Here is a 23,691-nt window from a genome sequence, read left to right as displayed (position 1 = left end):
ACCAAGGTGTAAAGACAATCGGTATACAAAACTGATCAATAATCAACCAAACTCTATATAGTGAGCAAGCTTATCTACTCTAAAAGGCTGGTCCATATATCTAAATCTAATAATAGCACAGATTAGGTGTTTAATTATTTTAGAATTCTTTTACTCATCAACTCTACACCACACAACTGCTAAATAAAATAAAATAAAAATAAAAATAAAAATAAATGTGTAGTATAGGAAATAGAAATAATGAGTAGAATTTTTAAATTTTTTATGGGCGTAGCTGTAACAAAAAGAGCATGTTTACTTTGTATCCGCAATTCTTCCCTTGAAGTGGAACGCGAAAGCCAAATTCTGTTCAAAGTAAAGCTGCAATCAACTGCGAAGAGTCGGGGTGATTTCATTGAGATGATGGAGGTGGACCACCTAGTACGACCTACCGTTCTCATGTCGCTTGATGATGCCACAATACTGCCGATTCACAAGCACATACGCAGATTCCTTTTTCTATCCTATTTTTTTTTTAATCTTCTTTTATATAATATGGTGAACTTCGCCAATCTATTTGTTTTGTCGGACCTAACAAATTTCACGGCTTCTGGTTTCCCATGAAATTCCAGCTCGCGACAGTGCAGTTGACCTAAAAAATATCGCCGCATTTTGCTGATTTTAAAGACATCATAGCAATTCTTTACACACTGTGAGATTCTGCATAGAAATTAGCTAACTGCTGATCTGAAAGACCACACAGCTTTCCCTTTTTATTATTATTATTATTTTTTAGTAGGGAAGGAATCCCAAATTTTGAGGTTTGGCAACAGCTAGCGTTCTCGTACAGTATGATGAGGACCACCATGTATGGTTAGATGCAAGGTCAACTTTGTTCAGTCCGCTGCCTGTTATCTCAAACTCCCAATTTCCACTAATCGTGTTCAAAAAGTTTAGAATTTTCGTTACATAAATTAATGAGAACACAAATTTTAAAAGAAACACGTCATCAATTTTAATAACTCGTAGTCATATAATATATATATATATATATATATTTATATTCGCATAGATATCATACAAATTAAAAACAATAATACTCAATATATATATATATATATATATTCATATCCACATGGTCCTATGACTAAAACACCTTAATTGGGAACTTGTTTAAAAAAGAAAAAATAATACAGGCGGTCGGTCCCACACGTTAAATGGGTCCCCCATATATAAATAATACATAATTACATTGTAACTCCCTTGGCATGGTTCGAGTCTGGCATCAAAGGCTCAGCAATCACGCCTGATATATAATCAGTCCACGACACGAGCCTAAAAGACAAATTAATTCAAGAAGGAATGCAGATTCGTTTACATTTTACTAGCTCTGCCACGTGGGATTCATTTTCCCCCGCGTTAAGAAACTAGGCCACCTACAGAACAATACTAGGAAATTGTGCCATTGAAATTGACTTGGAGCTTGACTTAACGGATGGATCACTTGTCTAGCAATTTCTTCTCTATATATATGTGTTGTTTTTTGCTTGTCATGATTTGTGAGGGTTATTGTCCGCGTAATTTCATGGAACTTGAAATTTGCTCGACTAGCATAAGGTTGCTTTCATGTATATATTCCGAAATTTCAATTAATTAAGGAATTGAAAACGCAAGTTACGCGTTTACATGAATGCATCGCTATCATTGAAGCTACGGGGGGTATCATTCTGTTCCGTATGTGTCTACATAAATTAAATAATATGGTAATTAAATCATGATGCATTTCGGGATTATTTTACCTAGCTATCAACACTTTTGGTATGTTGCAGGGAGAATTAGTATATTTTATATCATTATTTTGTTATATATATAATTCATTTCACAACTAATTTTTATAATTTAAAGAAAAGTTATTAGAATAAAAAATTGCATGTATGTAATTTCTCGTAATCTTTTGGTTCCAATAGTCATTGTAGAGGCGGGTTCACAAAAACTAGGAATTTAAACATCCAATGCTCCACATTCATTATCAAAACAAAATTACTCAACTGTGAACTACGAATTAAACTCTCTTTTGACCAGATTAAGAGAAGCTTTCGTGTTTACATTGTATTCGGATATTAATTAAAAAGTAAGTAATAGTAGATAAAATAATATTATACGTCATACTCTCATCTTATTTTTATTTTATTATATAAAATATGATACATATATCATCATTAGATAATAAAAAATCATAATTCAATAGTGATAAATATGTCACAATTTACATAATAAGACGAAAATGAGAAGATAATATATTGTATAGAATTTTAATGGATATGTTTAGAAATTGGGATTCAATAATTTCAACCGGTAAAGTACTCTTGATCAAACCTCTTAAAAAATGTTGTTAAATCATGAAAATCTCCAAAATCATCTCATCTTCCCAAGTAAACATTACCTTTCTGGTCAACTTGGTTGCAAATTCCTTTGTCTTTTTTTTAAGGAAATCAATGTTGTATATTCAAAGCTGCCTTGCTTAATGGGAAACCTGAGAAGATGACATTATTGTTTAGATTAGTTTAAGAACTCAATGTGACATTCCATTATAACGCCAACAGTATAACAACAAGAACCGTTCCTAATTGACTGCAAAAAGAATGAACGTTTTGTATTTAGCTGATATAAAAAAAGAGTTATGCTATATACAGTCATTTTTACGTATTCTTTGTGCATTTCGCTAATGTATTTGGTCAAATGAGTTATTTTATATTTAAAAAAAAAAAAGACGCAGCCAATCACATTAGTGGAATGCACAAATAGTATGCAAAAGTGACTGCATATATATATTAATAGAATATTTGAAAATGAATTAAACCGAATTTTATTCCTTTCATCATAAAGTTACGTGCCAAACTTAATTAAATGTGATGATCCTGAACAACTAGTAATTACAAGACTCAACCCTAGAGAACACATATAGATATAACGCAATTAACCTATTATATAAGAAATACGTGTGGATAAAGCTTTAAGTCAACACAAATGAATTAGCTATATATGCAAGTTATATATATAAGAAATACTGAATTAACAGTGATTAGTTTCTTAATTAGTATTTGGTAAAAAACAAATTAAAACTGAAATTTAAGGTCCAATTGACCATTAGTACTTATGTGTTGAAGTAAAAAAGAAAAAACAGAGACTTGCAATTAGGACATATGGGATTATATAATAAGGTAATCGCTTCCTTAAATAGAACCCAAAATAGTGGAATTCGATCATTGCTCATTATGGTGAGATTTGTTTGATGTTTGCCCATGTGATGTGATCATTTTCCTAATGAATAATGATAATGTTACTACCCTACTACTATTATCTACTATTTTTTTTGTATTTTTTTTTATATTTTTTTATTTTACTTAATAATTAAGAAAGTGAGTATTAGTAAAGTTATATATATTTTTTTAATTTTTTTAGTGATTAAAGATGTTAAACAAATATTTCAAAAAAAATGATAAAAAAATAAAAATAAAATAAAATACATTTGAATAGTAATAGAATAGAAGCCTATAAATACCCTTTCCTAATTCTGTAATGAAAGTTTCGGGAATATTGCCGCCAATCATGTTAAATTTTGAGGATTGCCATGTGGATTTTATTGTAAAATCTCCTTGTAATTGTCTGCACGAGAGTACGTAAACGCCAAGTCCGCAGTATTTATTGGGTGATCATTGTGCATGACAATTGACCTTAAAATCGCACAAAATGTGCGACAGAGTCATGAGACGGAGTACTTGTGCATCATTTAGATAGGGATCATAATCATGTGCCCGTTACAAGCAAGCATACCGTATTTCTAACGATAAATTATATTTACAGTACTCTTAGAGTTAGAGTGTGCATTTGTTGCATACTAATCTCTTTAAAAAAATATGTGTAAATTTGGGACCTAATTAATGATAAAAATTATTTTTTTTAGTAGAATTCTTCACTTTCTTTTAAAATGAATAAATGGAAACTGCACATTCTAAAAATATATACATACATACATATAATAGCATCACCCATTTCTAATTGAGAGCGAAAATAAGCTTTATGTACCCACTGTTCAATTTCTTTCTTGACTTGAGTCAACATTAAGGCATCATTTGTTTACAAAAAGATGAGATGGAATAATTAAATAAAATATTATTAAAATATAATTTTTTTTAAGATTTTAAAAAAATTGAATTGTTTATTATATTTTATGTGATAATTTAAAAAAATTATAACAATTAAATGAAATGAGATGATTTATGAAAATAAATTAGACCTAAATATTTGGTAATTAAATAAATATATAACAAATAACTATATTTTTTATATTACGTTAAAGAAAATGATAAATTAAAGTCATCAGAATATCATACTGCATGCACGCCAAAAGTAAATCATGGAAGATGAGTTATCAATGGTGTGTATCAAAGACGTTCACAATATAGGCATTGATGCTTGTCCGGTCCGAGGCTTAATCCACACCTGGAACTTGTCCTTGCCTCCCACAGCATTGTCTGCCACTGCCGGCTGCATAAATTAATATCACCATGACGATATCACAAAGTTAATGTGAAACTATTATTTGGCCTTTAAAATAAAATAACCTTATAAGATTTGTTTCCACGCCACATGAATTAAGATCGATCGAGTCTTTAGCCATTGAAAACCAGGAGGGTTGTTTTCATGGGATCACAAAGTTTTGGCGCTTTCCCAAAAGTACTGAGTTTCTCTAATTCACAAATGAGTAGCACCGCTCAAAGTAACTGCCAGTTGAAATTAATCTTTTTTTAATTTTTTTTACATATTTTTTTATTATTTTAAAATATTTTTAAAAAATATCAAAAAAATATCAATACATTAATAGTTATTGTCTTAACCATTAAGTAAAAATAAAATTAAAATTAAAAAATATATCAAAATGAGGTGTCAAATTTAACTGTCAAACTAGTATTTTCCTTCACAAATCCCACCAATATTTTTAACTAATTCCAAATTAAGGCATGCAACTTCTAATCATAGCTAGGGATGCAACCCGCCCCCGCTGGGGTTGGGGTAGGAAATTTATTCCCTTAACCCACCCCCGCATGCCCTATTTGCTGTCCAGGGTGGGGGGTGGACCTCCATCCGTCTGCCCCCCAGTTCAATTATCTAGGTCTAAAATGGCTCAGAATATGTTTTTGGATTATTTTAGACTCAGAATTTAACTACAAAAATAAATATATTTAAAAAATAAAAATAGAAAATAAATTATATGGATAGAACTATTAACTATATATTAAGTTTCAACTAATACTATTAAGTATTAATTAATAATTATCACTAAGGTACTAAGCTATTACAATTATACAAATTAAGAAAACTAATAAACTATTACAAATTTACAATATTACAAACTCATCTAAAAATAGGAAATATTACAAATTGTACTTTTAACTATTGTAACAACATTACAATTATATGTAAATTAACAAAAACATAACATTTCAAATTTGATCAATTTGGGATGTCGGTGAGTTCACTGAGTTGTGTCGACTATTGTGAGACTGAAAATCGAGGTCATAAAGTTAATAAGTTATAAAACCTGCAATATTAATAAGTTAAAAATAAAACAAATTAGAATTAAAAAGTTATAAATATGAAACAAAAATTTAAAATACAAAATATTAAAAGTACTAACCAATATGAGATTGGGTCATTGGGATGAAGATGAACATAGATCATTGGGTCCTTAGGATTATGATTCGGCATATGCATATTGCGAATATAAAAGCTAAAAAAACATACAAGAAAAATAATTAGATACGAAAATATTATATAAAATTATAAATGCAAAAAGTAATTAAGGGACAAATTGTGCAAACCATGGCAATGGTGGGTCCAATACACTCAAAGTCATACTGCATCGGAGGTAGCTGTAGACGCCGTCTCATGTATCGCTATAATAATTAAATTTGAAATTACTACCAATTAAATGAAAATAAATAAATTAAAATAAGAAAATAAAATTCAAGTCTCATGATTACCAGATCTAGACTAATCACCACCCTCCTCTTCAACATTGTCTTTCTCATAGTCAAGAAAATCTGGAATATGAATTGGAGTTTCCGTGATCTAATTCTACGTGCAAATCAAAGTCTCCACAATGGTATGAGCTAATGAACTTCAGAATTAATCTAATATGCGTCCTCTGGTCCTAAAGGCCAACTCTAAGACTACGGTGCTAATAGGGAGGGCCAAAAACTTACGGGCTATCTCTCTAAGAACGAGATATTTCACGGCATTCACATTCCACCAACTTAATATATCAAACTCTTATGAAAATGGTTGAAGCTCCGCTGCCAAATATCTATTTATCTCTGACTATGCCTCTGTAGAACTCTGGACGAAGGAGGTCTGCTCCAACCTCGGCTTCTGGAACTGGTGGAGGGTAAGTGTAGGTGCTGCAATATTACCACCCAGCAATATGGTAAACTCATTAAATAATCTACCAATGATTTTTCTAACCCTTCCTGCAATATGCTCTGTTTATGCTTGCCCGTGCGCAAAGATTGAAATACCCTAAATTAATTTAGGGTTTTAATTTAAGATTCTAATCTGAATTAATTTAGCCACAAAATCACTATCATTGATTCACTATCACGTATTCAATCATCAAGATTCAAAACACATTACAAACCCACAAAAATCAAAATCACAGAACAGATTCACACATATCAGTTCATTAATCATAAAAACACATGCACAATCAAGTCTCCACAGCACACAATTCACAAACACAATCTCATCCTCTATCTCCAATTAAACTCCATCATTCATCCAATTTCCGTTCTATAGATCAACAAAAAATCAAAACTTTAACCAAGATTCTTACTTTGGGTGACGGAGATGCAGACGGAAGGTTACAACGACGGCGTAGTGGGAATGATGGCGACGGTATAGTGGAGTCTTCGATGACGATAGAGAATCGGAGATACAGAGAGTGAGTGAGACTCAAAGAGAGGGAGATTCAAAGAGAGGGAGATTTATTAAAAAATCTTCACTTGCGGTGAATGAATAATTATTAAGAACTTGAACACGATGTACTCAGGGCAAGATGTCAATATATATATTTCACTTGTATTCCTGGACTTTAAATTTACAATTTTGGATTGTCATCAACATTAATTCTACGCACGCCGATTGGCTTCATCTCAATCAATAGGTTTATATATATAATTTGAATATGATTTTATGACAAAAGTTATAAAAGTAGTTATAAAATCAAATTATCCATCTATATATATAAATGTATCTTCATCTAAGTAAATTAATTTTTTTTTCCTCGTTTATAACGAACTATTAATTTATTATATGTGCCTAATTAATGGATATCCTCGAGGGTAGAGCGGTCTTGCAGCTGAAGCAGCTAGCAGTAGTACTACTACGTATGGTGGATTGCCATCCCGTAATATAAAATTGCTTAGACAAGAATAAGGAGGAACTTGCTACGAAAGAGGCCGATTAATACTGTAGCCGTACGCGTACATAATGAAAAAAATATTAAAGTAAAAAATGATTGCATGTAACTTATCTGTCCGCATTGTAGTATAGAAGCAAGAATGTGAGCCGTGACTTTGCGAGAACGTTGACTATATTAATCGGATGAGGTGGTATATGCCATTGGATCTTGGACTTGATTCTGGTTTCCAAGGGGTCACATGCACACTATATAACTAGCATCTCTCCTCTATATGCACTCCATTCCGGCCCAACACGTTAACACCTCTCTCTTCCCTTGCTGGTCTCCTCCTCAAGAAGCAGGTCAGCCTCTCTCTCTCTCTCTCTCTATCTCTCTGGTTAATGTTATGACGAGAGCTTTCTAATTTAGAACTGGTGCATGCATGAAACCAGCGAAATTCCTTGATGGTTGGAACTGGTTTTATTGGATGTATATCTATCAGGACCACTTTAGTTAGATACTACAACACTTTTTTTGGTTAAAGATGATTGCAGTCATGGTAGTCGGCCACAGTACTTCATTTGAAGATGATTGTCCTGAGAAATCTCTCATCTAAGTCGTTTATAAGCCAAGACCTTTATTTTCAATATCATTCCTTGTTATTATATTTAGTGTATCTGCACGCAATTAATTTCTTTTACATCCATTCAGAGTCAACGACTTAAGAGACTTTCATCGTAATAATGGAAGGATCTTATTCATAGGCCAAAAAGATTAGATATTGATCTTTATAGCGTAGATGATGATGAACATAAGCCATAGAAGAGGGAGACGTTTCCTTCCTTTCCTCTGCCGTCAGAACCTGCTTGGAAGTTTAAATTAATTTTGTAAAATACACGTACGAGCCAGCTCTATTGCTTTCGATTCTAACAGTCTAGCTAAATTCCTTAATTATTTGATCTTCTCGAAATACATCTTTTTTCTGGTATTTTACAAAATTAATTCTTTACATTTCATATATTCTTGAATGGTCAGTTTCAGTATTTAATTATTAGTAATTCTCTTGGCCAATATATGTAGTTTTGCAATAATTGCTTGCCTACCGTCCTGATCAAGTTATTGACGATGCTTGGATTATCTCTGAATTTGGAATTGCGAGTCATGCAACTCTTGTACAGCCCTTGATATTTTCACAAGTAATATTACGTATATTTATTGAATGTGTAAGAGTTTGTAATTTTTTTTAAAAAGAGTGAGATTTATTATTTAAAAAATTAATTTTTTTTTATGTAAATCTCGTATTTATTTATTTTTTTTAAATTACGTGATATTTACGTACTCTACGATTATAAATATTATTTCTCTATTTTCTCGAGCTAGTTGATAGGGTGGCCTTGCAAATTGCAAGCCGGTCCGGTCAGCCACGTGATTTTTCTGTCTTTAATTCGAGGTTTATCATTCTTCCACCAGAGATATTACCAATGGCGCGCGGATTTTTGTACCCAAGTTGTCACTATCAGTGACATGGTTGGTATCATTGCCTTGTTGGGATGGAAAAGATAAAAAATCGACCAAAATAATTAATTAAATGAGAGATCAAGGGCGATCGAAGAATAATTATTCATTAAATATATATATAACCAAGTGTGGAGCTAGTAGTTGTTCATCCATCAATTGTTAAGAAGAAAAAACAAGTATTTTGTTGAGAAGTCAGCATGCCAATTTTTTCTTTTTCTTCCCTCTTTTTTTTTTTTTTTTTTTTTCTCCTTTCATTGATTGATATGTGTTCGCCAATCGCCATTGAATTTATCAAAGTTCATGGATAACAACAGAAAGGAATAGGACACGAATACATCATCAATGTTTAAATGTTATCTGTTCATCGGTGACAAAAACATTAATAAACTTCGGCAAAGATCCGATTGGTTCAATGAATAAAAATACTCTCGTCATAATTATCGCCATATAATGGAAAGAATATATAGACAAACAAGTTTCATACAGCCTAGTGGCCCCAGTTGTCTATTGGATTTGGAGCATTCGATATCGGTATAGAGAATTATTAAGGCTTGTTCAGATAAGAGAAATCTTGACAATGTTTGACTGTTTTTTTTATCATTTTTTAGAGATGTATTATTTATTGGATTTTGTAAAAACAAATATGAAAATTCAAATAAAAATTTTCTTGAAATATTTTTTTGCATTAGAGTTTGTAGAAATGAATAAGTAAAGTTGAAAACTTGTTTTAAACTAATTTTTTGAATGATAGTTATTGTTTTAATTTTTGTAAAAGTTGTTCTTATTTGTATTTTTTCTTATTACTTTTTGCTGAAAACTAAGCTAATGATCATTGGATGGAAAGTTAAAACTTTTTTTTTTTTTTTTTTTGAGTTTTTGAGGCGAATTCATTGATATCATAGACGTGCCATTACAGAAGGTTTTTTTTTTTCCCCCCGAAATGCAGGCAAGTACTGTTGGAGGACTAGTACTGAAAGCAGCAAGTTCCAGCCATGGCTGGAGACAAATTGATAGTGCTTGATGCACTTGATAAGGCCAAGACTCAATTGTACCATTTCACGGCAATTGTAATTGCCGGAATGGGCTTTTTCACAGATGCATACGATCTGTTCTGCATCTCCCTCGTTACCAAGTTACTCGGCCGGATTTACTACACTAAAGAAGGCGCACCAAAGCCCGGCACGTTGCCTCCAAATGTGGCTGATGCTGTTAACGGTGTGGCACTTTGTGGCACATTGGCCGGCCAGCTCTTCTTCGGTTGGCTTGGTGACAAATTGGGCCGCAAGAAGGTCTATGGTATTACCCTTGTTCTCATGGTGGTTTGCTCCGTTGCCTCAGGGCTCTCTTTTGGACACTCAGCAAACAGTGTCATGGCCACACTCTGTTTCTTCCGATTTTGGCTTGGCTTTGGTATCGGTGGTGACTACCCCCTTTCTGCTACAATCATGTCTGAATATGCCAACAAAAAGACTCGTGGGGCGTTTATAGCAGCGGTTTTTGCCATGCAAGGGTTTGGAATTTTGGGAGGTGGGATTGTTGCCTTGGTAGTTTCAAGCGCATTCAATAACAAATACGACCCTCCTGCATACAAAGTCGATGCAGCGGCCTCCCTTCCATCCCAATCTGACTATGTGTGGCGCATAATTCTCATGTTTGGAGCTCTTCCGGCTGCCCTCACATACTACTGGCGTATGAAAATGCCAGAGACAGCTCGTTACACTGCCCTGGTCGCCAAAAACGCAAAACAAGCCGCGGCAGACATGTCTAAGGTGCTTCAAGTGAATATTGAAGCTGAAGAGGAGAAAATCGACAGACTTGCAGTGGAGCCATCCAATTCCTTTGGCCTATTCTCCAAGGAATTCGCAAAACGCCATGGCCTTCACTTGCTTGGAACCACTACTACGTGGTTCTTGTTGGACATTGCCTTCTACAGCCAAAATCTTTTTCAAAAGGATATCTTCACCAAGATTGGATGGATTCCATCGTCAGAAACTATGAGTGCGCTTGACGAGGTTTTCAAGATTGCAAGGGCGCAAACACTTATTGCACTGTTCAGCACGGTGCCTGGGTATTGGTTTACGGTGGCCTTCATTGATTATATGGGACGGTTTGCAATCCAATTGATGGGATTCTTCTTCATGACTGTCTTCATGTTTGCACTTGCCATACCTTACAATCACTGGATTCAAAAGTCACACCGGATTGGCTTCGTCATAATCTACGCCTTGACCTTTTTCTTCGCCAACTTCGGTCCCAATTCCACCACTTTTATTGTGCCAGCGGAAATCTTCCCTGCAAGGCTAAGGTCTACCTGTCATGGAATATCAGCGGCATGTGGGAAGGCGGGAGCTATAGTTGGGGCGTTTGGGTTCTTGTATGCCGCACAGAGCCAAGACCCGAAGAAAGTAGACGCTGGGTACCCTACTGGAATTGGTGTGAAGAATTCACTTCTTGTGCTTGGCGGAATTAACTTCTTGGGAATGTTATTTACGTTCTTGGTGCCTGAATCCAAAGGAAAATCGTTGGAGGAGTTGACCGGAGAGAACGAAGACGAAAACGGTGATATTTCCGAGCAGACCGCTGGTGCTAGGACTGTTCCACTGTGATTTCGTTTTGTTTACCCAAAAAAGCATCCAATAGTTCAAGCTCTTATAATGTCACATTTTCATTTGTGGTTTTTCCTTTGTAACTTCATATTGCAATGCAATAATAATGTAGATATTTTGTTTTAGTTTGTGTGATCACTTAAATCCGGAAGCGCAATATTTAACTTCCTTTGCTTCGTAATATATGTAGTAGTACTCAATGATCTTGGACCTGTATCTCAACTTTGTTTCGAAAAATCATTCGGACGTTGTTTGAAGTTATATACTCAGATGAACTACTCCGTTTCCACTCAAATTTATTCAAAATCAAGCATCATACGAAAGACATTAGAAGCAAGAAAAAGAATAAAAGCCAGCCAACCAACCATTCCCCAAAAAAACACAAAAAAATGTTTAACTATAAGTCTATAACATAGGACTTTTAGTTTTGAAAACTTAAGAACGTAAAACATATTTAGAATGACATGGCACTGCCACATCAGCTAATATTTTAATATTAAAAAAAACGTGGAAAACAAACAAAATATGCAAATGAGGGAAATTGAAATGGGTCTGTCTTCTCATTGTGGCCGTCGTTCCTTAAGCAAAACCAGAGAGTTCCTGTGAAGCTAAAGCATTCCGTCCTTGATCTCCGACGTCGTCTGTTGCTGTTGACAGTTGCATTGGTGCCCAACTGTGGCAAGAAACAGCTCTCGGTTTGGACGACGATACTCTGCCTCCAAGGCCTCAAAACAGAGCAGCTCTGGTTTTCACTCTCGACGGACATTGGTGATGGTGTCTGAGGAGTATGGGTCAACGGGCGGGGTTAGCGGTTTGTGGTGGCGTTGTCGTGTGAGTAGGGTTGATTCCCGTTTGATGACACTGAGAGGCTGGGCCGAGGGGGCAACTAGGAGCGACTGGTTGCTTCCGTCGTGTGTCCTGCATGTTTTGGAGGTGGGAGGTGGTTCGCAGAGGAGTAGACATGCGGCGGCTTGCTCTTAAGTTTGGGGTGACGTTGCTCTGTTTCGGTGTAGAAAAACAGAGAAGGAGGAGGCTTGCATGCAGCGGTACTTGCGCTGGAAGACTATCTGTAGGAGCCGTGAGGTGGTGGCCCTCCGCTTGGATGCTGGTAGCAAAGATATGGCTTGACAGCGGTGTGCGGTTGCGAAAATGGGCCGTTGGTTGTCATCGTGTGCATGGTGCAGTAATGTTGTGGGTGTGGAAGTCGTGTAATGGTGGAGGTTTTCTCTTGTGGTTTTCTATGGCTCCTGATGCTGGCTATGGAAAAGCACGCAGCGGTTCTTACGTACGGTGGGTCCGTTACGGATGTTTGCAGCAGGCTGTATATCGTGGTGTTACAAGGTGGCTACGGTGAGGTTCACAGAGAAGAAAAGAGAGAGAGAGGGAGAACATTGGGTGCGAGGTGGGTGCACGTTTGAAACGTTTGGTTTAGCTCGAAAGGTGGTGGTGTTTAAGTCTGTTACGGATGCCTGGTGCAGGCAGTGGAGAGGGACTAGAAGCAGGGATGCCCGCAAGGGTTGGAGTGACGCCGCAAAGCTACTGGGCGCTACATAACCGTGGGTTGTGAGCCTCGTTTGCCGTGAGAAGGGCTTTCGTGGGTTGGCCTTGCAGTGGTGGATTTTCAGAAGTGAGCATCACTTTGTGATGATGAGGGTTGTTTGTGGTTTCTGGGTCGTTTACGGCGAGATGAGTCTCGAGAGAGAGAGGTTAAACAGCGAAAGTGATTTTCTAGTGAGCTCGAGAGAGAAATTGATTGAGGAAAGAGAAAGAGAGAGAACGAAATGAGAAGGTGAAAAGAAATAAATTTTTTATGCAATCGATTGCGTGAAATTCACTCAGCCGGTTGTAAATAGGGTTTTTATTTTCTAAAAGTTTGTTTTGTACAATTTTGACTGCAATTGACCATAAATGAAATGCAACTAAGAATAAAAAAGAATGTGGAAAGTACATGTACATATGTTGTGTCACAGTACAACTACAAACCAAACTAAAATTGAACTCCAAAATGTCGTTGCAGACTTGCAGTAAAACAAGTCTGTCTTTTCATGCTGATTTATGCGACGATTTCCCATTAGTTTCACAAGGTGTCCTTCAGAGTTTCGTCTAGATTGATGTTTTCTTTGACCCGTCCTCCCCTCGAGATTGCCTGGGTTTTCTCATCATTTCAGTCTAGGGTCTTCCTCTCATCTTTGACTCCTTGTCTTAACCATGTCTTAACCACAGTTATGACGAAGAAGAAAGAAATTTACTTCAGTTAGCCTTTTTTTTTTTCTTCGATTTCTTCCTCGATGAGGTGGTTGTTTAGAGTTCGTTTGGTTTTAGAATTGAGATTAGATAATTTTAAAAGAAAGATAAAAATTAAAAAAATATATTTTAAAAATATTATTTTAAGATTTAAAAAAATTGAATTAAAATTTTAAAAAAAAATTGAATTATTTATTATATTTAATATAAAAATTTAAAAAAATTATAATAAAAAAATAAAATAAGATGAGATTAAATGAAATGAAACTATTTCTAAACCCAATAAGGCAATAAAGCTTCACAGTATATTTGTCTGTTTCGAAATGTTGGCAAAACAGAGCAACTCTCTGTTTGAACCAAAAGAGTGGAGAATGGTATATGGGATACGAGATCAACCGATCAAGTATCACTATTATATATTTAATAGCCGTATGAATGTGAACAAAATAATAATAAAATAAAAAGTTTGGCATTTCAATTATGGAGACAGTGCGAACAAAGAAGTTTCAAAGTCAAGGAGGGAGGCACAACTAATGTCTAATCAGATAAATGACGTGAATGAAATTAATTTCATTTAGTTTATGGATGAAAGGTCACAAACGTGTCAATAACTAGTGCGGATAATGCGAGTGAGAGGAATTTTAAGCATATCATGTACATACAATTAAATATCTTAAAGATAAATTAGTGTAACTCAATCTTATACGTTAGATTGTAAAATTATTTTTATTATAAAATAAATTTAACGTATTATATCGTATCGAAACACATCATTAATTTGTAAATTTATTTCTACAATATATCTTTGTAGACATAATACTTCTCAATTTATAAGGTATGATTAGGTTATTATTAATATTTACCCAAAGAAAGCGCCTACCGTTTTCCACCATTTGCACCCTTCTTTAGAGTCTCTCAACGATTATAGAATGTTACTTAATTTCTATTGTATATCCTGGCAGAAGATCTCTCTCAACCTCTAAGCTCCCTCTACTAAAAATTTAAGAATATATGAGTAGAATAGAAAAATAAATCTGTTGGATCAAATTTTGGTTTCTGCCGGAATTTAACTGTATATTTCAGACATTTATCGATCGAGAGACGAACCAGATTGCTGAATTGATAGGTCCAGTCTGCCTAGTTTGAAATATAAATTATTTGGATTTTGTTTTGTATAATTATGAAGAATTGTGACCTACACTTTTTTACGATTAGTTTATAGCTTATTTTAAATTTATTAATATAATTATGCCACTTTATTAAAATATAATTTTAATTTTATGTGACTACCTGAGTTGTATACTAGTTGAATAATTCTATTTGCAGTTCTTATTCGAAGAGTGCATATGTAAACTTTTTATTAAATGAAAAAAATATATATATTATTTTAATAGAAATATTATTATAATTTTAAAAAATTTTAAAAATAAGATTGCGTAAGCTTGCATGAACAATTTTCTAATAAAAATTGTAAGTAGCATTACTCGTAATAGTTCTAAAATAATTGTAAATTTATCATTTTTCTTCTATTTTGTTGAAGGAAAATGCTAGAGCTCCCGCTGGGGGCTCCCGCTGGAGCTCTAGTGTATTTTTTTATGTGTATTTTTTAATTCTTTTTTTTTATGTAAATGTTTTTAATAATTTTAAATATTTTTAAAAAATAAAAAAATTTATAATATTATTAAATAATACTTGCTTAATCACGAAGTAAAATATAAAATATTTTTATATGATTTTTTATTTTACTTCGTGATTAAGGAAGTATTTTTTAATAATTTTTTTTTTACTTCTTGATTAAGAAAGTATTTTTAATAATGTTCTAAATTTATTTTATTTTTTAAAAAATATTAAAAAAATTATATAAAAAACAACTTAAAAAAAACACATACAAAAATACACTACAGCCCCAGCGGGAGCCCCCAGCGGGAGCCCCCAGCGGGGGCTGTAGCACGATCCTTTGTTGAATTTTATACTGTGATGCTGCACTGCCGGCTGGAATTTGTGAGAGTGAGAAACCGGCCGGAAGTTTTTGTTTTGGTTTGTTTGTTTTTTTAATTAAAAAAAAAAAAAAAAAGCTGCCATTCTTTTCATACTGCCCTCTGTCTTATTCTAGATTCCAATTAAACATTTCCAGTTATTTAATTGTTTCGTATTGGAAATGTTCTTATTCAAATTGTAAAATGTATTCTACAGAATTTATTAAAAATTTATAAAAAAAACTAGTAAGGGCAACGTGCGCGACAAGTTTGCCCAATTGACCTGTTTTAAATTTTTAATTATAAACAGAAATAATTTTATCTATATTTTTAGAACCTTTTATCTGTTTAGAACATATTATATATATAATCTGTATAATGTTTATAACTATAATAAAATGACTTAAAAGAATCAAGTCACAATTATATACAGATATTTTTAAAATATATATTATAAAAATAACAAATTTTAAAGGAGATATTTAAAACATTCGAGTTGATGTCTCACGAACAGCATTAACAAATAGCCCATTCATTTGTTTTGGCACAAATTTATAATCATATTAATAAAATTACTAAATTTGTTTAATTATAAGAGATTTTACTAATAAGAACATCAACATTGTTATTAATATCAAATTTATTACTAATATATTAGGGACAAAACCAAATTTCGGAAATAGAAGCGGGACAAAATGAGAAAAAAAAAATTATTAGATAGAAATACTGTTTATCTCTATTTGCACTTTTATATACAGTAAAAATAGAGAAATACTTCATTGATAAAGAAAACTAAGAAAATAAACTCATAAATATTGGCCTTAGGCTCTCTCTCAGTCAACATCAGTACGAATACACCCTAGATTACCTCCTCGGTTCCCCCACTCTCTTCCTCCTTGTCTCTATTTTTCGGCTGCTGACCACACACCATCCATGGCATGAGTCATGACTTCGATCCCCCCACATCTAACAACCATGTATTATGAATTTTGCCCTTCCCCTTCGCTACCCAGAAAACTTAATGAATAAATAAATAAATCTCTAACAAACACATTACGTGAAATGAGAGACCGTTTACTCCTTTATTATTATTATTATTATTATTGCTTCGTTTGACACGACTCAACCGGTCGCACATTTTTCATTTGAAAAGAAAGCAAGCACAGGTGTCCATTTTCTATGGGCGAGAAATACACTATGCAAAGTTGGAAAACGTTGCCGCGGACTTAAAAAACATCCTAGTCAATTTTAAGAAGTCGGAGAAACAAAAGGTTTTGATTTCCATACAATTTTATGACTTTGCGTGGTATATGCTCCTCTAGATGCCTGAGTTGATTCTTAATTTCTTGGATCCTGTGCACTTTATATAAGCTGGTCCACTCTCTGTTAATACTCCTCACTATCCCAGCAACAATCAGATTTCCATCCCTTCTCCCTGATACAAGAAAGCAGAAGCCTAACAAGTTTCTTGCTAATTGGAAGTGGCAGTACTCTTTTAGTCAGGTATAACATAACTAGCATATACATATCACTTTCTGGTAACTTCTCTTTTTTATTATTAGTCCCCAGTTTTTTTTTTTTTTTTTTGTATGGCCACTAGCCTGATAAACTCATCCTCTCTCACAACTGTTGAGGTAGAGTTTTCATTCCAGATTGATGAAGTGTAGTATATATCAGCTATCTGGCTTAGTGGCTGGTACCCAAATAAATAATGAGTCTTTTTAATAGCTGGTGAGCTGGTGGCATCCATCTTTCATACAATCAAGTTTCTGAAGTTAAAAAAGGACAGTCTTTTTTTATTTTCATTTTTAATTTCTTTTCCAATCAATCACGGCAAAACCACTTTGACACAACCAGTACTTGTCACTTGGACGTCTCACTAAGCATCCCAGGGCAGGGATGCTTGAATTCCCACTGGACATGGGAGAATTGAACAGACAAACGGTAACCACCCATACACTGCCTCGATCTCATCCCAAACATCAGGAAATGTCAAAGAAGCCCACAGCAGGAAGAGAAGCCAGCTAACAATCCCACCACATAAGCTAGCTAGCCTGGATTTTGCACTGGCCTTACTTTATCTGGTACTGGCCTTATCCACTTCAAGATCTGCAACACAGGTTTGAAGCATGGCAAAACTAGTATAGCAAGTTGCTCGAAAAACATCCTGATCGGAGCATCCTATTTCCTGAACTCATTCTGTTCATTCCATCTAGTAGTTGAAATCATTTATCAATCTGTCTATTTTTTTTTTTATTACTATGTACTATGTTTATGAGTAACCTCTATGACCACAAAAGTAGTTGCTGATCACCTGGTCGAGAAAAAATAAAAAGAAAAAAAGGAAAGGAAAATATCTAGTACCTTGTTTGAAAATCAACGAGTATTGTGATCCCCATTTAAACTCCAGTCGTTTTCTAAAAAACTAAATTGAGCCAACGGAAAGCTACTCGAAACGCTTTATTTGACCAAACTTATCTTATGTGGATTCTGCTGAAAGGATATCAAAATGGGAAAAGCAGAGCCGAAGACAATTTTTCTAGGTAGTGAATAGCTAGCATTCGCTTATTCCTTCCCTTTCAATGATTTTGAAACTATTTTCTTGATACGCAAGGAAGACTTTCAGGGAGTGCTGGAGGAAGACATTTGAAGAATTTTGCCCATGGCCAGAGAACTGGGAGTGCTTAATGCACTAGATGGTGCAAAGACCCAATGGTACCATTTCACGGCAATCGTGATTGCCGGAATGGGGTTTTTCACGGATGCATATGACCTTTTCTGCATTTCCCTTGTAACCAAGTTACTCGGCCGCATATACTACACAGTTGAAGGCTCAGCAAAGCCTGGAACATTGCCTCCCAACGTAGCGGATGCTGTGACTGGTGTCGCATTTTGTGGCACCTTAGCTGGCCAGCTCTTCTTCGGCTGGCTCGGTGACAAGCTGGGCCGCAAAAGGGTCTATGGTATAACCCTACTTCTCATGGTTTTTTGCGCAGTTGCATCAGGGCTCTCGTTCGGGCACTCGGCAAAGAGTGTCATGGCCACGCTCTGTTTCTTCCGGTTCTGGCTTGGCTTTGGCATTGGCGGTGACTATCCCCTTTCAGCTACAATCATGTCTGAATATGCCAACAAAAAGACTCGCGGGGCTTTTATCGCTGCAGTTTTTGCCATGCAAGGCTTTGGAAATTTGACTGGTGGGATTGTTGCTATTATAGTATCAACCGCCTTCGATCACGCATACAATGCTCCTTCATACGAGGTTGATGCAGCAGCCTCCCTACCATCACAGTCCGATTACGTTTGGCGCATAATTGTAATGTTCGGAGCCATCCCCGCCGCGCTCACCTACTACTGGCGCATGAAAATGCCTGAGACGGCCCGTTATACCGCCCTGGTTGCAAAGAACGCAAAACAGGCCGCGCAAGACATGTCTAAGGTATTACAGGTGGAGCTCGAAGCCGAAGTGGAGAAGACAGAAAGGTATTCTCAAGACCCAGGCAATTCGTTCGGTTTATTCTCCAAGGAATTCAGGAAACGACACGGGCTTCACTTGGTCGGTACCACTGTTTGTTGGTTCTTGTTGGACATAGCCTTCTATAGCCAAAATCTTTTCCAAAAGGATATCTTCAGCGCTATTGGGTGGATTCCGGCGTCGCAGACGATGAGTGCTATTGAAGAGGTTTTCAAGATTGCAAGAGCGCAAACACTTATTGCTTTGTGCGGTCTCATTCCTGGGTATTGGTTTACAGTGGCCTTCATCGATATTTTGGGACGATTCACGATTCAATTGATGGGTTTCTTCTTCATGACTGTCTTTATGTTTGCACTAGCTATCCCTTACCATCATTGGACCTTGAAGGAAAACCGAATTGGGTTCCTTGTGATGTACTCCCTCACCTTCTTCTTCGCAAACTTTGGGCCAAATGCAACCACGTTTATTTTGCCAGCAGAAATTTTCCCCGCAAGGCTAAGGTCTACTTGTCATGGAATATCAGCTGCAGCCGGAAAGGCTGGAGCCATCGTTGGTGCCTTCGGATTTTTGTATGCTGCCCAAAGCACGGACCCGACCAAGACTGACGCAGGATACCCACCTGGTATTGGAGTAAAGAACTCGCTTCTTATGCTTGGAGGAATTAACTTCTTGGGAATGTTGTTTACGTTATTGGTGCCGGAAACCAAGGGAAAATCGCTCGAGGAACTGACGGGCGAGAATGAGGAGGAAAGATCTAGCTAGTATAAGGAAAGTTCCAGAGTGATTTGATCGAGTTGGATCCTCATGTTTACTACTAAGGTTCATATAGCCATGTTAATATCCAACGGTGCTTTGATTTCTATTATGTTTATGCAAACACAATAATAGTGATGATATTTTTCTTTAGAATGCAATAATAATGTATGAATGAACGTGTTCTGTTAGCTCAATCTCAAAATACTAAATGCTATGCATTTCAATCTTTGTTCCCAAATAATTAGTAGAAACACGAATATAATTTGACAGGCTTTATCGAACAATTTACAACTTGCATCATAAACCTCAGATGTTTAAATCAATGACTCGAGTATGGCTTGTAAAATGTTCTATTTTCATCTTACAGCATGAAACTTGCTTATGATCAGTATGCTCGCTAAACTAAGCTTGTTGCAGATCATACTGTCATTAATTTGAGAATGCTTACTCTGCCTATTTTAGAATCATCCTCAAGGACAAGAATGAAGAGCTGGAGCCACAAGTAATAATTTATAACGTAATGATTTGTACAAATCTCAAATAAGTGTTTCTGCTTGAATGGTAGCCGGACATGTTATACACTACAAGTGTTTCAATTTGAATTGAAAAATTCTAATTCAATCAAATCATTTTCATGACATTCTTCTTTCTCTTTTAACTAACTCATTTGTCTAAATTTTTGTAAAAACAACCGTAAAAATAAAAACAGATTAAAAAAAAGTACCTCTCTTCTAATTTAAAAGACAACTTAGCTATAAATCATTTTAAGATTCTAAAAAATTATTAGAGGATGTACTTACTTGCAATGACGTGCCCTAAACTTCTTCCTACCGAACATCATGTGTATGTTGTATCGTGATTCTACTTTCCCTACCTAGAATACCATCAACTTTACGTTATCAAGGGGACGCGCCGTTACCTTATTGGTCTCAATTTCCGAGAAGTAGGTACATCTGTCCGACCTTTGACTTTCTCCCCATGATCAAACCGAACCGCATTTGACGCAGTCCTAACATACAAAAGTGAATGGATAATGATAAGTTCCTTGTAATTTTACATCATTATAAAAAGACTTTTTTTTTTCACTTGTGTGAAGTTTATCGCTTGTACATCATAAAAAAAAAATTATATAAAAAAATTATATAAATTAATATGATTTTATCTGATGTATTAAGTTTATTTTATAATAAAAATAAATATATAATCTAACAAATCATATTAGCTCACGTTAAATTACGAGATTGTTTTTATATATTTATTTCAGGATTAGAGTATTTATTACACATAATTGGGATACGAGCATGTTAACAAGTTGTGACGTCAGAGAACACGTAGACTGTAATTGGACCGCCAGAACAGGGGCCGAAAACTTGGACATGAAAAATTAGGGCCTTTTGGAATCCAGTTTTTCAGGTCCACCATGGTCTTGTAAGTTATATTAGCCCACGACGCATATAGTTTTGTCGATTCATACAAATAAATATATACAATTTTTTTAAAAATAGAAATCAATGCAAAAGTTGATTGGTTGTTCATTGGGCCTTTCTATTTGATTGGAACTTGGCATTGCTTTATCATCTATATCATTTAAATTGTCACTTGACATGGTATTAATATTCTGAGTTTAAATCTTGATTCTAATTAAAATATTAAATTTATATGATCTTTATATGTAGATCCACGTGGTGCGGTGTCATTTCCTACTAAGTGGGTAAATTCAGTATTTCATATCAGTTTAAGGTTTTTGAAACAGATGATGATCTAATATTAACTATTTAACTATATGTTGTTAATTGATGGACATACATATAATATATATATATATATATATATGTCTTCACCCATTGGATCCTTGCAGTTGTCGGTGTCATTATAAAATTTTACCTGCATTTATTAAAAAGTAGTTGATCGTTTGATAATAAAGTATTTTGAGAATTACATTAATGTTTGCAACGAATGCATGCAGATCTTATATATATATAATATTCCTTTCATGACAAGAAAATCTAATAAGTGGCTATCTAACTGTAAATTTTCTTATTTTTTCATTAAATTTTTTTTGTTTTTTGTTAACCTCTGTTGTTTTTTCCGTTAACTTCTAACCCAACACAACAGTTCTTCACTTAAAAATATCCTCGTAGTCACCACACTTGCACGCACATCCTCGGCGATCAGTCTCACAGAGAAGACCATAGCGATAAGAGATTCAGAGTCTATAGATCATCCATGGCGGAGACCGTAGTTGAGGCCGAAGTCGAAGAAGATGATAATTGAAATTTCGGAAGAAAAATGAAACCGAAGAAGAAGAAGAAGAAGCGAACGGTGCGCAAGAGGAAAAGAAATAAAGCCTAAGGGCAATGGCCAAAACGGTGTCGTTTAGAGAGAAAGAGAGGACTGGGCTGCAAGCTACGGGCTTAGCTTCAAATCCGAATGGGTTGGGCCCAAAAGAAAATAACACATACTAAAACAAGCCCAGTCCGAAAAAAAAGGGTCCAATAAAATAAAAATAAAAAGGCACATTAAAATAAGAAAATAAATTTCACAACCGAGTAATCATAAATACCATAATTTTATAAACAAAACCACAATAGTGAAATATCCTCAACAAGGTTATATAGTTATCCATCAAAATATAATACAAAGCCAAAATATATAGACAATAAATCCCATTTGGCCCAAAACACACCATTAAATACCATTATCTTGTTGATACAAACTCAATAGTCTTGTTAAAGTACTGATCGTAGTAGTTAATTTGTTTGTTAAAGTTCATTTGTAATATTCTATTAATTGTATTACTTGTATGAAAGTTGAAGCAATGTCTTCTAAGCTATATATGGCATGAACTATTTTTATAAATTTTGTAAAAAAACATATTATTTTTGTAAAATAACCGATCTAGCTAGGCAAACATGCTTCACGTTGCATTGACCAAGTATATTATAAATATCTCACTACAAGGAGAATCACCTTTACCGGCGATTCACATTTGTTGGCAAAACTAACAAAATCGCCGCCTCTCACCTATCCCAGCGATTTATAAATCGCTGTAAGTTCGCCGGTATTAAATCTCCACTTTTGATCTACTCCAACGGAAGCCAAAAATCGCCAGCAAATATTTTTTTTCCCAGCGATATTTATTCGCCGCAAATAGTATCTCTATCGCCGCAATTGCACGATGCGATTCAGTTGTTAATCGTTGGGAAATATTAATTCCAGCGATTTAATGTTGTCGCTAAAAGAGCAAACATCGCCGGAAAAGGTCAATCCCAGAGATTTTTTGAAATCGCCACAATTAACTAAATGACTTTGAAATATCTTTTCCGGCGATTAAAACATCGCTGCAATTGAATTTTTGGTTTTGTGACCTCAGTTGCGGCGACACAAAATCGCTGGTATTGACCTTTTCCGGCGATGTTTTAATCGCTGGGAAAACAGCTGCAGAACACCAAAATCGTTAGTATTGATCTATGCCGGGTCACAAATACCCACTTTTCAACGGAGGCAAACGAAGACCCAAAATTGATAGGGTAGGGCCTAGGGAGGTCGGTGAAGTTAGTGGTGGTGAAGGTTGGCCGTGGGTGGCGGCGTGGGAGGCGGTAGAAGGCCAAAAACACCAAAATCGGCAATGGCGTTGGTTGTGCTTCACCGGTGACGGATCGGAGGTGGGGTTGGGTGCAA

At 35.0% G+C, this 23,691-nt stretch overlaps 2 protein-coding genes across 3 annotated transcripts; both read left to right on the top strand.

The window, feature by feature from the left end:
* Window positions 1–7,674: 7,674 nt before the first annotated feature.
* Window positions 7,675–11,778, top strand: LOC108982074 (low affinity inorganic phosphate transporter 1-like). The gene is made up of 2 exons (XM_018953348.2): window positions 7,675–7,800; window positions 9,903–11,778. Exon 2 carries the CDS (start codon window positions 9,949–9,951, stop codon window positions 11,560–11,562), a length of 1,614 nt encoding a protein of 537 aa, XP_018808893.1. The 5' UTR covers window positions 7,675–7,800; window positions 9,903–9,948; the 3' UTR covers window positions 11,563–11,778.
* Window positions 11,779–16,981: 5,203 nt separating this feature from the next.
* Window positions 16,982–20,204, top strand: LOC109021958 (low affinity inorganic phosphate transporter 1-like). Of its 2 annotated transcripts, none has more exons than XM_019004712.2 (2): window positions 16,982–17,285; window positions 18,401–20,204. In XM_019004712.2, exon 2 carries the CDS (start codon window positions 18,445–18,447, stop codon window positions 20,014–20,016), a length of 1,572 nt encoding a protein of 523 aa, XP_018860257.1. In that variant the 5' UTR covers window positions 16,982–17,285; window positions 18,401–18,444; the 3' UTR covers window positions 20,017–20,204. The 2 variants fall into 2 exon arrangements, with proteins under 2 accessions (XP_018860257.1, XP_018860256.1); XM_019004711.2 differs by having other exon boundaries at window positions 17,038–17,285; window positions 18,397–20,204.
* Window positions 20,205–23,691: the final 3,487 nt, after the last annotated feature.

Source organism: Juglans regia, chromosome 7 (genome assembly GCF_001411555.2).
Source record: "Juglans regia cultivar Chandler chromosome 7, Walnut 2.0, whole genome shotgun sequence".
Lineage (NCBI taxonomy): Eukaryota > Viridiplantae > Streptophyta > Magnoliopsida > Fagales > Juglandaceae > Juglans > Juglans regia.
Note: the sequence above shows the minus strand (reverse complement) of the source record. Positions and strands in the feature narration are given on the sequence as shown.